The sequence below is a fragment of the Oncorhynchus keta genome, unplaced genomic scaffold (assembly GCF_023373465.1).
Source record: "Oncorhynchus keta strain PuntledgeMale-10-30-2019 unplaced genomic scaffold, Oket_V2 Un_scaffold_16189_pilon_pilon, whole genome shotgun sequence".
NCBI classification, from domain to species: domain Eukaryota; kingdom Metazoa; phylum Chordata; class Actinopteri; order Salmoniformes; family Salmonidae; genus Oncorhynchus; species Oncorhynchus keta.
The window spans coordinates 289,966-304,578 of NW_026290809.1; the positions used below are offsets into that span (position 1 = coordinate 289,966).

Here is a 14,613-nt window from a genome sequence, read left to right on the forward strand (position 1 = left end):
GGGAGGCAGGTGAGTGGTTACGCTGCTCTTGAAAATAGTGTGTGTGTGACAATCTGTCCGAACTGTGTGTATCCTGTGTGTTTCAGTCCTCTTAACGTGTGTGTGTGTGTGTGTGTGTGTTTCAGTCCTCTTAACGTGTGTGTGTGTGTGTGTGTGTTTCAGTCCTCTTAACGTGTGTGTGTGTGTGTGTGTGTGTGTGTGTGTGTGTGTGTGTGTGTGTGTGTGTGTGTTTCAGTCCTCTTAACGTGTGTGTGTGTGTGTGTTTCAGAATGTAAACTCCATGTATGGCAGCAGTGCAGTACCATCTCATAACGCTCCCCTCAACTCAGCCCAGAACAATCTCCGTAACCAAGTGCCTCCACCCGTCCTGTCCTCTCAGGTACACACACACACACACACACACACACACACACACACACACACACACACAATATATGTGGCCACCGATGAACTACCTGGTGTGATCATCTAAAAATGTTAGCCGGGAGGTCCCTTTAAAGGGGATGTTAACCAGACTGTCCCTTTAAAGGGGATGTTAACCAGACTGTCCCTTTAAAGGGGATGTTAACCAGACTGTCCCTTTAAAGGGGATGTTAACCAGACTGTCCCTTTAAAGGGGATGTTAACCAGACTGTCCCTTTAAAGGGGATGTTAACCAGACTGTCCCTTTAAAGGGGATGTTAACCAGACTGTCCCTTTAAAGGGGATGTTAACCAGACTGTCCCTTTAAAGGGGATGTTAACCAGACTGTCCCTTTAAAGGGGATGTTAACCAGACTGTCCCTTTAAAGGGGATGTTAACCAGACTGTCCCTTTAAAGGGGATGTTAACCGGGAGGTCCCTTTGAAGGAGGGGATGTTAACCGGGAGGTCCCTTTGAAGGAGGGGATGTTAACCGGGAGGTCCCTTTGAAGGAGGGGATGTTAACCGGGAGGTCCCTTTGAAGGAGGGGATGTTAACCGGGAGGTCCCTTTGAAGGAGGGGATGTTAACCGGGAGGTCCCTTTGAAGGAGGGGATGTTAACCGGGAGGTCCCTTTGAAGGAGGGGATGTTAACCGGGAGGTCCCTTTGAAGGGGATGTTAACCGGGAGGTCCCTTTGAAGGGGATGTTAACCGGGAGGTCCCTTTGAAGGGGATGTTAACCGGGAGGCCCCTTTGAAGGGGATGTTAACCGGGAGGCCCCTTTGAAGGGGATGTTAACCGGGAGGTCCCTTTAAAGGGGATGTTAACCGGGGGGTCCCTTTGAAGGGGATGTTAACCGGGAGGTCCCTTTGAAGGGGATGTTAACCGGGAGGTCCCTCTGAAGGGGATGTTAACCGGGGGGTCCCTCTGAAGGGGATGTTAACCGGGGGGTCCCTTTGAAGGGGATGTTAGCCGGGAGGTCCCTTTGAAGGGGATGTTAGCCGGGAGGTCCCTTTGAAGGGGATGTTAGCCGGGAGGTCCCTTTGAAGGGGATGTTAGCCGGGAGGTCCCTTTGAAGGGGATGTTAGCCGGGAGGTCCCTTTGAAGGGGATGTTAGCCGGGAGGTCCCTTTGAAGGGGATGTTAGCCGGGAGGTCCCTGTAAAGGGGATGTTAACCGGGAGGTCCCTTTAAAGGGGATGTTCAACCTCCTGAAGGTCCAAGAATATTCTCCCCATTGCCTTACTATTGACATCTCTACTGAAGTACCCTCCCAGTGCAGGAGGTCTGACTGTTCTACTAATCTAGTTGATGTGACTGTGTCCCAGGTCCCTCCCTCTCTCCTGAAGTACCCTCCCAGTGCAGGAGGCCTGAACCTGTTTGGTCCACAGCAAGTAGCTGTCCTCAACCAGCTGTCTCAACTCAACCAGCTGTCTCAACTCAACCAGCTTAACCAGTTACAGGTTAGCACTCATACACACACACACACACACCGTCATACACAGTTACAGGTTAACACACACCTCTTAACCCTGATGTCCTCTAACTCAGATCTGACATCTAGTATAATTCCTGACGGGCCGTTTGTCTCCACAGCGTCTCCTCCTCCAGCAGTCTCAGCAGCAGAGTCAGAGACCGATGTCTGTTGGACAGCAGCAGAGTCACAGACCCATGCCTGTGGGACGCCAGCAGGACCAGCAGGTACATACTGGCTCTGTCTGTCTGTCTCGGTGTTGTCTGTCTGTCTCTGTCTGTCTGTCTCTGCCTGTCTGTCTCTGCCTGTCTCAGTGTTGTCTGTCTGTCTCTGTCTCTGTCTGTCTGTGTCTGTCTGTCTGTGTCTGTCTGTCTCTGCCTGTCTCAGTGTTGTCTGTCTGTCTCTGTCTGTCTGTCTGTCTCTGTCTGTCTGTGTCTGTCTGTCTGTCTCTGTCTCTCTGTCTCGGTGTTGTCTGTCTGTCTGTCTCTCGGTGTTGTCTGTCTGTCTGTCTCTCGGTGTTGTCTGTCTGTCTGTCTCTCGGTGTTGTCTGTCTGTCTGTCTCTCGGTGTTGTCTGTCTGTCTGTCTCTCGGTGTTGTCTGTCTGTCTGTCTCTCGGTGTTGTCTGTCTGTCTGTCTCTCGGTGTTGTCTGTCTGTCTCTCGGTGTTGTCTGTCTGTCTCTCGGTGTTGTCTGTCTGTCTCTCGGTGTTGTCTGTCTGTCTCTCGGTGTCTCTGGTTATTTTCCGATACTAGTCCATAGTACAGACTAACTGTCTGTCTCTCGGTGTTGTCTGTCTGTCTCAGTGTTGTCTGTCTGTCTCTCGGTGTTGTCTGTCTGTCTCTTGGTGTCTCTGTTGGTTATTTTCCGATACTAGTCCATAGTACAGACTAACTGTCTGTCTCTCGGTGTTGTCTGTCTGTCTCAGTGTTGTCTGTCTGTCTCTCGGTGTTGTCTGTCTGTCTCTTGGTGTCTCTGTTGGTTATTTTCCGATACTAGTCCATAGTACAGACTAACTGTCTGTCTCTCGGTGTCTCTGGTTATTTTCCGATACTAGTCCATAGTACAGACTAACTGTCTGTCTCTCGGTGTCTCTGGTTATTTTCCGATACTAGTCCATAGTACAGACTAACTGTCTGTCTCTCGGTGTCTCTGGTTATTTTCCGATACTAGTCCATAGTACAGACTAACTGTCTGTCTGTCTCTCGGTGTTGTCTGTCTGTCTGTCTGTCTGTCTGTCTGTCTCTCGGTGTCTCTGGTTATTTTCCGATACTAGTCCATAGTACAGACTAACTGTCTGTGCCTCGGTGTTGTCTGTCTGTCTGTCTGTCTGTCTGTCTGTCTGTCTCTCGGTGTCTCTGGTTATTTTCCGATACTAGTCCATAGTACAGACTAACTGTCTGTCTCTCGGTGTTGTCTGTCTGTCTGTCTGTCTGTCTCTTGGTGTCTCTGTTGGTTATTTTCCGATACTAGTCCATAGTACAGACTAACTGTCTGTCTCTCGGTGTCTCTGGTTATTTTCCGATACTAGTCCATAGTACAGACTAACTGTCTGTCTCTCGGTGTCTCTGGTTATTTTCCGATACTAGTCCATAGTACAGACTAACTGTCTGTCTCTCGGTGTCTCTGGTTATTTTCCGATACTAGTCCATAGTACAGACTAACTGTCTGTCTCTCGGTGTCTCTGGTTATTTTCCGATACTAGTCCATAGTACAGACTAACTGTCTGTCTCTCGGTGTCTCTGGTTATTTTCCGATACTAGTCCATAGTACAGACTAACTGTCTGTCTCTCGGTGTCTCTGGTTATTTTCCGATACTAGTCCATAGTACAGACTAACTGTCTGTCTCTCGGTGTCTCTGGTTATTTTCCGATACTAGTCCATAGTACAGACTAACTGTCTGTCTCTCGGTGTCTCTGGTTATTTTCCGATACTAGTCCATAGTACAGACTAACTGTCTGTCTCTCTGTCTCGGTGTTGTCTGTCTCTCGGTGTCTCTGGTTATTTTCCGATACTAGTCCATAGTACAGACTAACTGTCTGTCTCGGTGTTGTCTGTCTGTCTCTCGGTGTTGTCTGTCTGTCTCTCGGTGTCTCTGGTTATTTTCCGATACTAGTCCATAGTACAGACTAACTGTCTGTCTCGGTGTTGTCTGTCTGTCTCTCGGTGTTGTCTGTCTGTCTCTCGGTGTCTCTGGTTATTTTCCGATACTAGTCCATAGTACAGACTAACTGTCTGTCTCTCGGTGTCTCTGGTTATTTTCCGATACTAGTCCATAGTACAGACTAACTGTCTGTCTCTCGGTGTCTCTGGTTATTTTCCGATACTAGTCCATAGTACAGACTAACTGTCTGTCTCTCGGTGTCTCTGGTTATTTTCCGATACTAGTCCATAGTACAGACTAACTGTCTGTCTCTCGGTGTCTCTGGTTATTTTCCGATACTAGTCCATAGTACAGACTAACTGTCTGTCTCTCGGTGTTTCTGGTTATTTTCCGATACTAGTCCATAGTACAGACTAACTGTCTGTCTCTCGGTGTCTCTGGTTATTTTCCGATACTAGTCCACAGACTAACTGTGTCTCTCGGTGTCTCTGGTTATTTTCCGATACTAGTCCATAGTACAGACTAACTGTCTGTCTCTCTGTGTCTCTGGTTATTTTCCGATACTAGTCCATAGTACAGACTAACTGTCTGTCTCTCGGTGTCTCTGGTTATTTTCCGATACTAGTCCATAGTACAGACTAACTGTCTGTCTCTCGGTGTCTCTGGTTATTTTCCGATACTAGTCCATAGTACAGACTAACTGTCTGTCTCTCGGTGTCTCTGGTTATTTTCCGATACTAGTCCATAGTACAGACTAACTGTCTGTCTCTCGGTGTCTCTGGTTATTTTCCGATACTAGTCCATAGTACAGACTAACTGTCTGTCTCTCGGTGTCTCTGGTTATTTTCCGATACTAGTCCATAGTACAGACTAACTGTCTGTCTCTCTGTGTCTCTGGTTATTTTCCGATACTAGTCCATAGTACAGACTAACTGTCTGTCTCTCGGTGTCTCTGGTTATTTTCCGATACTAGTCCATAGTACAGACTAACTGTCTGTCTCTCTGTGTCTCTGGTTATTTTCCGATACTAGTCCATAGTACAGACTAACTGTCTGTCTCTCGGTGTCTCTGGTTATTTTCCGATACTAGTCCATAGTACAGACTAACTGTCTGTCTCTCGGTGTCTCTGTTGGTTATTTTCCGATACTAGTCCATAGTACAGACTAACTGTCTGTCTCTCGGTGTCTCTGGTTATTTTCCGATACTAGTCCATAGTACAGACTAACTGTCTGTCTCTCGGTGTCTCTGGTTATTTTCCGATACTAGTCCATAGTACAGACTAACTGTCTGTCTCTCGGTGTCTCTGGTTATTTTCCGATACTAGTCCATAGTACAGACTAACTGTCTGTCTCTCGGTGTCTCTGTTGGTTATTTTCCGATACTAGTCCATAGTACAGACTAACTGTCTGTCTCTCGGTGTCTCTGGTTATTTTCCGATACTAGTCCATAGTACAGACTAACTGTCTGTCTCTCGGTGTCTCTGGTTATTTTCCGATACTAGTCCATAGTACAGACTAACTGTCTGTCTCTCGGTGTCTCTGGTTATTTTCCGATACTAGTCCATAGTACAGACTAACTGTCTCTCTGTCTCGGTGTTGTCTGTCTGTCTCTCGGTGTTGTCTGTCTGTCTCTCGGTGTCTCTGGTTATTTTCCGATACTAGTCCATAGTACAGACTAACTGTCTGTCTCTCGGTGTTGTCTGTCTGTCTCTCGGTGTCTCTGTTGGTTATTTTCCGATACTAGTCCATAGTACAGACTAACTGTCTGTCTCTCGGTGTCTCTGGTTATTTTCCGATACTAGTCCATAGTACAGACTAACTGTCTGTCTCTCGGTGTCTCTGGTTATTTTCCGATACTAGTCCATAGTACAGACTAACTGTCTGTGCCTCCATCTAACCCCTCCCTTCTCTGTGTGCAGGGCCGTCCTATTGGTTCGTCCCAGTCGATGATGCAGCCTCCGCAACACCTCGACCACTCCCTCTTGAAGCAGAACCCCGCCCACCAGCCCCTCAAGTCCTACATGGACAACTACATGCCCCAGAATGCATCTGAGCTGCAGAAGGAGCCCAACCACATGGGCTCCTTTACCAACTTCCCTTTAGGTAGGCCTTCATGATGCCTGAAGGAAATATCAATCTGATAATTTAGTAGGGCCCTCACACCCAGGGGGCCTGCTGTGATAGACTAGTGTCCTGTCCAGGGGGTGTCCTGGTACATCAAGCTGTCTCACTACAGAAACAGGAGACAGGCTAGTGTGCTGTCCAGGGGGTGTCCTGGTACATCAAGCTGTCTCTACAGAAACAGGAGATAGACTAGTGTCCTGTCCAGGCGGTGTCCTGGTACATCAAGCTGTCTCTTTACAGAAACAGGAGATAGACTAGTGTCCTGTCCAGGGGGTGTACTGGTACATCAAGCTGTCTCTCTACAGAAACAGGAGACAGACTAGTGTCCTGTCCAGGGGGTGTCCTGGTACATCAAGCTGTCTCACTACAGAAACAGGAGACAGGCTAGTGTCCTGTCCAGGCGGTGTCCTGGTACATCAAGCTGTCTCTCTACAGAGACAGGCTAGTGTCCTGTCCAGGGGGTGACCTGTCCAGGGGGTGTCCTGTCCAGGGGGTGTCCTGGTACATCAAGCTGTCTCACTACAGAAACAGGAGACAGGCTAGTGTCCTGTCCAGGCGGTGTCCTGGTACATCAAGCTGTCTCTCTACAGAGACAGGCTAGTGACCTGTCCAGGGGGTGTCCTGTCCAGGGGGTGTCCTGGTACATCAAGCTGTCTCACTACAGAAACAGGAGACAGACTAGTGTCCTGTCCAGGGGGTGTCCTGGTGTCTACGTAGTTCTGTAGTTCTAGACAGTGTTTTATCCTGGTGTCTACGTAGTCCTGTAGTTCTAGACAGTGTTTTATCCTGGTGTCTACGTAGTTCTGTAGTTGTAGACAGTGTTTTATCCTGGTGTCTACGTAGTTCTGTAGTTCTAGACAGTGTTTTATCCTGGTGTCTATGTAGTTCTAGACAGTGTTTTATCCTGGTGTCTATGTAGTTCTGTAGTTCTAGACAGTGTTTTATCCTGGTGTCTACGTAGTTCTAGACAGTGTTTTATCCTGGTGTCTACGTAGTTCTGTAGTTCTAGACAGTGTTTTATCCTGGTGTCTACGTAGTTCTGTAGTTCTAGACAGTGTTTTATCCAGGTGTCTACGTAGTTCTGTAGTTCTAGACAGTGTTTTATCCTGGTGTCTACGTAGTTCTGTAGTTCTAGACAGTGTTTTATCCTGGTGTCTACCTAGTTCTGTAGTTCTAGACAGTGTTTTATCCTGGTGTCTACGTAGTCCTGTAGTTCTAGACAGTGTTTTATCCTGGTGTCTACGTAGTCCTGTAGTTCTAGACAGTGTTTTATCCTGGTGTCTACGTAGTTCTGTAGTTCTAGAAAGTGTTTTATCCTGGTGTCTACGTTGTTCTGTAGTTCTAGACAGTGTTTATCCTGGTGTCTACGTAGTTCTAGACAGTGTTTATCCTGGTGTCTACGTAGTTCTGTAGTTCTAGAAAGTGTTTTATCCTGGTGTCTACGTAGTTCTAGACAGTGTTTTATCCTGGTGTCTACGTAGTCCTGTAGTTCTAGACAGTGTTTTATCCTGGTGTCTACGTAGTTCTGTAGTTCTAGACAGTGTTTTATCCTGGTGTCTACGTAGTTCTAGACAGTGTTTTATCCTGGTGTCTACGTAGTTCTGTAGTTCTAGACAGTGTTTATCCTGGTGTCTATGTAGTTCTGTAGTTCTAGACAGTGTTTTATCCTGGTGTCTACGTAGTTCTGTAGTTCTAGACAGTGTTTTATCCTGGTGTCTACGTAGTTCTGTAGTTCTAGACAGTGTTTTATCCTGGTGTCTATGTAGTTCTGTAGTTCTAGACAGTGTTTTATCCTGGTGTCTATGTAGTTCTGTAGTTCTAGACAGTGTTTTATCCTGGTGTCTACGTAGTTCTAGACAGTGTTTTATCCTGGTGTCTACGTAGTTCTGTAGTTCTAGACAGTGTTTTATCCTGGTGTCTACGTAGTTCTAGACAGTGTTTTATCCTGGTGTCTATGTAGTTCTGTAGTTCTAGACAGTGTTTTATCCTGGTGTCTACGTAGTTCTGTAGTTCTAGACAGTGTTTTATCCTGGTGTCTACGTAGTTCTGTAGTTCTAGACAGTGTTTTATCCTGGTGTCTATGTAGTTCTGTAGTTCTAGACAGTGTTTTATCCTGGCGTCTACGTAGTTCTGTAGTTCTAGACAGTGTTTTATCCTGGTGTCTACGTAGTTCTGTAGTTCTAGACAGTGTTTTATCCTGGTGTCTACGTAGTCCTGTAGTTCTAGACAGTGTTTTATCCTGGTGTCTACGTAGTTCTGTAGTTGTAGACAGTGTTTTATCCTGGTGTCTACGTAGTTCTGTAGTTCTAGACAGTGTTTTAATCCTGGTGTCTACGTAGTTCTGTAGTTCTAGACAGTGTTTTATCCTGGTGTCTACATAGTTCTGTAGTTCTAGACAGTGTTTTAATCCTGGTGTCTACGTAGTTCTGTAGTTCTAGACAGTGTTTTTATCCTGGTGTCTACGTAATTCTAGACAGTGTTTTATCCTGGCGTCTGTGTATATCTGAAATACTACAATACTCTCGTCTTCTCCAGGCTTGAACTCTAACCTGAATGTAGGCCTTGACACGGGGTCTGGCTGTAAGGAGCCTCAGTCTCGTCTGAAGAAGTGGACGGCCTTGGACGTGTCTGTTAACTCACCTCTGGAGCACAAGCCTGGTACGTCTCTGTGTGTCCAAGCCTGGTATGTCTCTGTGTGTCCACGTCTCTCTGTGTGTCCAAGCCTGGTACGTCTCTCTGTGTGTCCACGTCTCTCTGTGTGTCCACGTCTCTCAGTGTGTCCAAGCCTGGTACGTCTCTGTGTGTCCAAGCCTGGGAAGTCTCTCAGTGTGTCCACGCCTGGTACGTCTCTCAGTGTGTGTGTCCAAGCCTGGGACGTCTCTGTGTGTCCAAGCCTGGGACGTCTCTGTGTGTCCAAGCCTGGGACGTCTTTGTGTGTCCAAGCCTGGGACGTCTCTGTGTGTCCAAGCCTGGGACGTCTCTGTGTGTCCAAGCCTGGGACGTCTCTGTGTGTCCAAGCCTGGGACGTCTCTGTGTGTCCAAGCCTGGGACGTCTCTGTGTGTCCAAGCCTGGGACGTCTTTGTGTGTCCAAGCCTGGGACGTCTCTCTGTGTGTCCAAGCCTGGGACGTCTCTCTGTGTGTCCAAGCCTGGGACGTCTCTCTGTGTGTCCAAGCCTGGGACGTCTCTCTGTGTGTCCAAGCCTGGGACGTCTCTCTGTGTGTCCAAGCCTGGGACGTCTCTCTGTGTGTCCAAGCCTGGGACGTCTCTGTGTGTCCAAGCCTGGGACGTCTCTGTGTGTCCAAGCCTGGGACGTCTCTGTGTGTCCAAGCCTGGGACGTCTCTGTGTGTCCAAGCCTGGGACGTCTCTGTGTGTCCAAGCCTGGGACGTCTCTCAGTGTGTGTGTCCAAGCCTGGGACGTCTCTCAGTGTGTGTGTCCAAGCCTGGGACGTCTCTCAGTGTGTGTGTCCAAGCCTGGGACGTCTCTCAGTGTGTGTGTCCAAGCCTGGGACGTTTCTCAGTGTGTGTGTCCAAGCCTGGGACGTCTCTCAGTGTGTGTGTCCAAGCCTGGGACGTCTCTCAGTGTGTGTGTCCAAGCCTGGGACGTCTCTCAGTGTGTGTCCAAGCCTGGGACGTCTCTCAGTGTGTGTGTCCAAGCCTGGGACGTCTCTCAGTGTGTGTGTCCAAGCCTGGGACGTCTCTCAGTGTGTGTGTCCAAGCCTGGGACGTCTCTCAGTGTGTGTGTCCAAGCCTGGGACGTCTCTCAGTGTGTGTGTCCAAGCCTGGGACGTCTCTCAGTGTGTGTGTCCAAGCCTGGGACGTCTCTCAGTGTGTGTGTCCAAGCCTGGGACGTCTCTCAGTGTGTGTGTCCAAGCCTGGGACGTCTCTGTGTGTCCACGTCTCTCAGTGTGTGTGTCCAAGCCTGGGACGTCTCTGTGTGTCCACGTCTCTCAGTGTGTGTGTCCAAGCCTGGGACGTCTCTCAGTGTGTGTGTCCAAGCCTGGGACGTCTCTCAGTGTGTGTGTCCAAGCCTGGGACGTCTCTGTGTGTGTGTCCAAGCCTGGGACGTCTCTGTGTGTGTGTCCAAGCCTGGGACGGCTCTCAGTGTGTCCAAGCCTGGGACGTCTCTGTGTGTGTGTCCAAGCCTGGGACGTCTCTCAGTGTCTTAAGGAGCTGACTGACTGATCTACAGGTAATAATAGTTATTTAGGAGCTGACTGACTGACTGACTGATCTACAGGTAATAATAGTTATTTAGGAGCTGACTGACTGACTGACTGATCTACAGGTAATAATAGTTATTTAGGAGCTGACTGACTGACTGACTGATCTACAGGTAATAATAGTTATTTAGGAGCTGACTGACTGATCTACAGGTAATAATAGTTATTTAGGAGCTGACTGACTGACTGACTGATCTACAGGTAATAATAGTTATTTAGGAGCTGACTGACTGATCTACAGGTAATAATAGATATTTAGGAGCTGACTGACTGACTGACTGATCTACAGGTAATAATAGTTATTTAGGAGCTGACTGACTGACTGACTGATCTACAGGTAATAATAGTTATTTAGGAGCTGACTGACTGACTGACTGACTGATCTACAGGTAATAATAGTTATTTAGGAGCTGACTGACTGACTGACTGATCTACAGGTAATAATAGTTATTTAGGAGCTGACTGACTGACTGACTGATCTACAGGTAATAATAGTTATTTAGGAGCTGACTGACTGACTGACTGACTGATCTACAGGTAATAATAGTTATTTAGGAGCTGACTGACTGACTGACTGATCTACAGGTAATAATAGATATTTAGGAGCTGACTGACTGACTGACTGATCTACAGGTAATAATAGTTATTTAGGAGCTGACTGACTGACTGACTGATCTACAGGTAATAATAGTTATTTAGGAGCTGACTGACTGACTGACTGATCTACAGGTAATAATAGTTATTTAGGAGCTGACTGACTGACTGACTGATCTACAGGTAATAATAGTTATTTAGGAGCTGACTGACTGACTGACTGATCTACAGGTAATAATAGTTATTTAGGAGCTGACTGACTGACTGACTGACTGATCTACAGGTAATAATAGTTATTTAGGAGCTGACTGACTGACTGACTGATCTACAGGTAATAATAGTTATTTAGGAGCTGACTGACTGACTGACTGACTGATCTACAAGTAATAATAGTTATTTAGGAGCTGACTGACTGACTGACTGATCTACAGGTAATAATAGTTATTTAGGAGCTGACTGACTGACTGATCTACAGGTAATAATAGTTATTTAGGAGCTGACTGACTGACTGACTGATCTACAGGTAATAATAGTTATTTAGGAGCTGACTGACTGACTGACTGATCTACAGGTAATAATAGTTATTTAGGAGCTGACTGACTGACTGATCTACAGGTAATAATAGATATTTAGGAGCTGACTGACTGACTGACTGACTGATCTACAGGTAATAATAGTTATTTAGGAGCTGACTGACTGATCTACAGGTAATAATAGTTATTTAGGAGCTGACTGACTGACTGACTGACTGACTGATCTACAGGTAATAATAGTTATTTAGGAGCTGACTGACTGACTGATCTACAGGTAATAATAGTTATTTAGGAGCTGACTGACTGACTGATCTACAGGTAATAATAATTATTTAGGAGCTGTCTGACTGACTGATCTACAGGTAATAATAGTTATTTAGGAGCTGACTGACTGACTGACTGATCTACAGGTAATAATAGTTATTTAGGAGCTGACTGACTGACTGACTGATCTACAGGTAATAATAGTTATTTAGGAGCTGACTGACTGACTGACTGATCTACAGGTAATAATAGTTATTTAGGAGCTGACTGACTGACTGACTGACTGACTGATCTACAGGTAATAATAGTTATTTAGGAGCTGACTGACTGACTGACTGATCTACAGGTAATAATAGTTATTTAGGAGCTGACTGACTGACTGACTGATCTACAGGTAATTATAGTTATTTAGGAGCTGACTGACTGACTGATCTACAGGTAATAATAGTTATTTAGGAGCTGACTGACTGACTGACTGATCTACAGGTAATAATAGTTATTTAGGAGCTGACTGACTGACTGACTGATCTACAGGTAATAATAGTTATTTAGGAGCTGACTGACTGACTGACTGATCTACAGGTAATAATAGTTATTTAGGAGCTGACTGACTGACTGACTGATCTACAGGTAATAATAGTTATTTAGGAGCTGACTGACTGACTGACTGACTGATCTACAGGTAATAATAGTTATTTAGGAGCTGACTGACTGACTGACTGATCTACAGGTAATACTAGTTATTTAGGAGCTGACTGACTGACTGATCTACAGGTAATAATAGTTATTTAGGAGCTGACTGACTGACTGACTGACTGATCTACAGGTAATAATAGTTATTTAGGAGCTGACTGACTGATCTACAGGTAATAATAGTTATTTAGGAGCTGACTGACTGACTGACTGACTGATCTACAGGTAATAATAGTTATTTAGGAGCTGACTGACTGATCTACAGGTAATAATAGTTATTTAGGAGCTGACTGACTGACTGACTGACTGATCTACAGGTAATAATAGTTATTTAGGAGCTGACTGACTGACTGACTGATCTACAGGTAATGATAGTTATTTAGGAGCTGACTGACTGACTGACTGATCTACAGGTAATAATAGTTATTTAGGAGCTGACTGACTGACTGACTGATCTACAGGTAATACTAGTTATTTAGGAGCTGACTGACTGACTGACTGATCTACAGGTAATAATAGTTATTTAGGAGCTGACTGACCGACTGACTGATCTACAGGTAATAATAGTTATTTAGGAGCTGACTGACTGACTGACTGATCTACAGGTAATAATAGTTATTTAGGAGCTGACTGACTGACTGACTGACTGACTGATCTACAGGTAATAATAGTTATTTAGGAGCTGACTGACTGACTGATCTACAGGTAATAATAGTTATTTAGGAGCTGACTGACTGACTGACTGACTGATCTACAGGTAATAATAGTTATTTAGGAGCTGACTGACTGACTGACTGATCTACAGGTAATAATAGTTATTTAGGAGCTGACTGACTGACTGACTGATCTACAGGTAATAATAGTTATTTAGGAGCTGACTGACTGACTGATCTACAGGTAATAATAGTTATTTAGGAGCTGACTGACTGACTGACTGACTGATCTACAGGTAATAATAGTTATTTAGGAGCTGACTGACTGACTGACTGATCTACAGGTAATAATAGTTATTTAGGAGCTGACTGACTGACTGACTGATCTACAGGTAATAATAGTTATTTAGGAGCTGACTGACTGACTGACTGATCTACAGGTAATAATAGTTATTTAGGAGCTGACTGACTGACTGACTGATCTACAGGTAATAATAGTTATTTAGGAGCTGACTGACTGACTGACTGATCTACAGGTAATACTAGTTATTTAGGAGCTGACTGACTGACTGACTGATCTACAGGTAATAATAGTTATTTAGGAGCTGACTGACTGACTGACTGATCTACAGGTAATAATAGTTATTTAGGAGCTGACTGACTGACTGACTGATCTACAGGTAATAATAGTTATTTAGGAGCTGACTGACTGACTGACTGATCTACAGGTAATAATAGTTATTTAGGAGCTGACTGACTGACTGACTGACTGATCTACAGGTAATAATAGTTATTTAGGAGCTGACTGACTGACTGATCTACAGGTAATAATAGTTATTTAGGAGCTGACTGACTGACTGACTGATCTACAGGTAATAATAGTTATTTAGGAGCTGACTGACTGACTGACTGATCTACAGGTAATAATAGTTATTTAGGAGCTGACTGACTGACTGACTGATCTACAGGTAATAATAGTTATTTAGGAGCTGACTGACTGACTGACTGACTGATCTACAGGTAATAATAGTTATTTAGGAGCTGACTGACTGACTGATCTACAGGTAATAATAGTTATTTAGGAGCTGACTGACTGACTGACTGATCTACAGGTAATAATAGTTATTTAGGAGCTGACTGACTGACTGACTGACTGATCTACAGGTAATAATAGTTATTTAGGAGCTGACTGACTGACTGATCTACAGGTAATAATAGTTATTTAGGAGCTGACTGACTGACTGACTGATCTACAGGTAATAATAGTTATTTAGGAGCTGACTGACTGACTGATCTACAGGTAATAATAGTTATTTAGGAGCTGACTGACTGATCTACAGGTAATAATAGATATTTAGGAGCTGACTGACTGACTGATCTACAGGTAATAATAGTTATTTAGGAGCTGACTGACTGACTGACTGATCTACAGGTAATAATAGTTATTTAGGAGCTGACTGACTGACTGACTGATCTACAGGTAATAATAGTTATTTAGGAGCTGACTGACTGACTGACTGATCTACAGGTAATAATAGTTATTTAGGAGCTGACTGAC

General features: G+C 45.2%; 1 protein-coding gene across 1 annotated transcript in view; it reads left to right on the forward strand.

Annotated features, from left to right (window-relative positions):
- The window catches only part of LOC127927635 (trinucleotide repeat-containing gene 6A protein-like), a 69,262-nt gene that overhangs the window by 18,831 nt on the left and 35,818 nt on the right, over window positions 1-14,613 (forward strand). Inside the window, 5 exon segments of the mRNA XM_052514253.1 lie at window positions 269-379; window positions 1,727-1,861; window positions 1,995-2,099; window positions 5,891-6,074; window positions 8,631-8,753. Coding sequence (XP_052370213.1) covers window positions 269-379; window positions 1,727-1,861; window positions 1,995-2,099; window positions 5,891-6,074; window positions 8,631-8,753 — 658 coding nt within the window.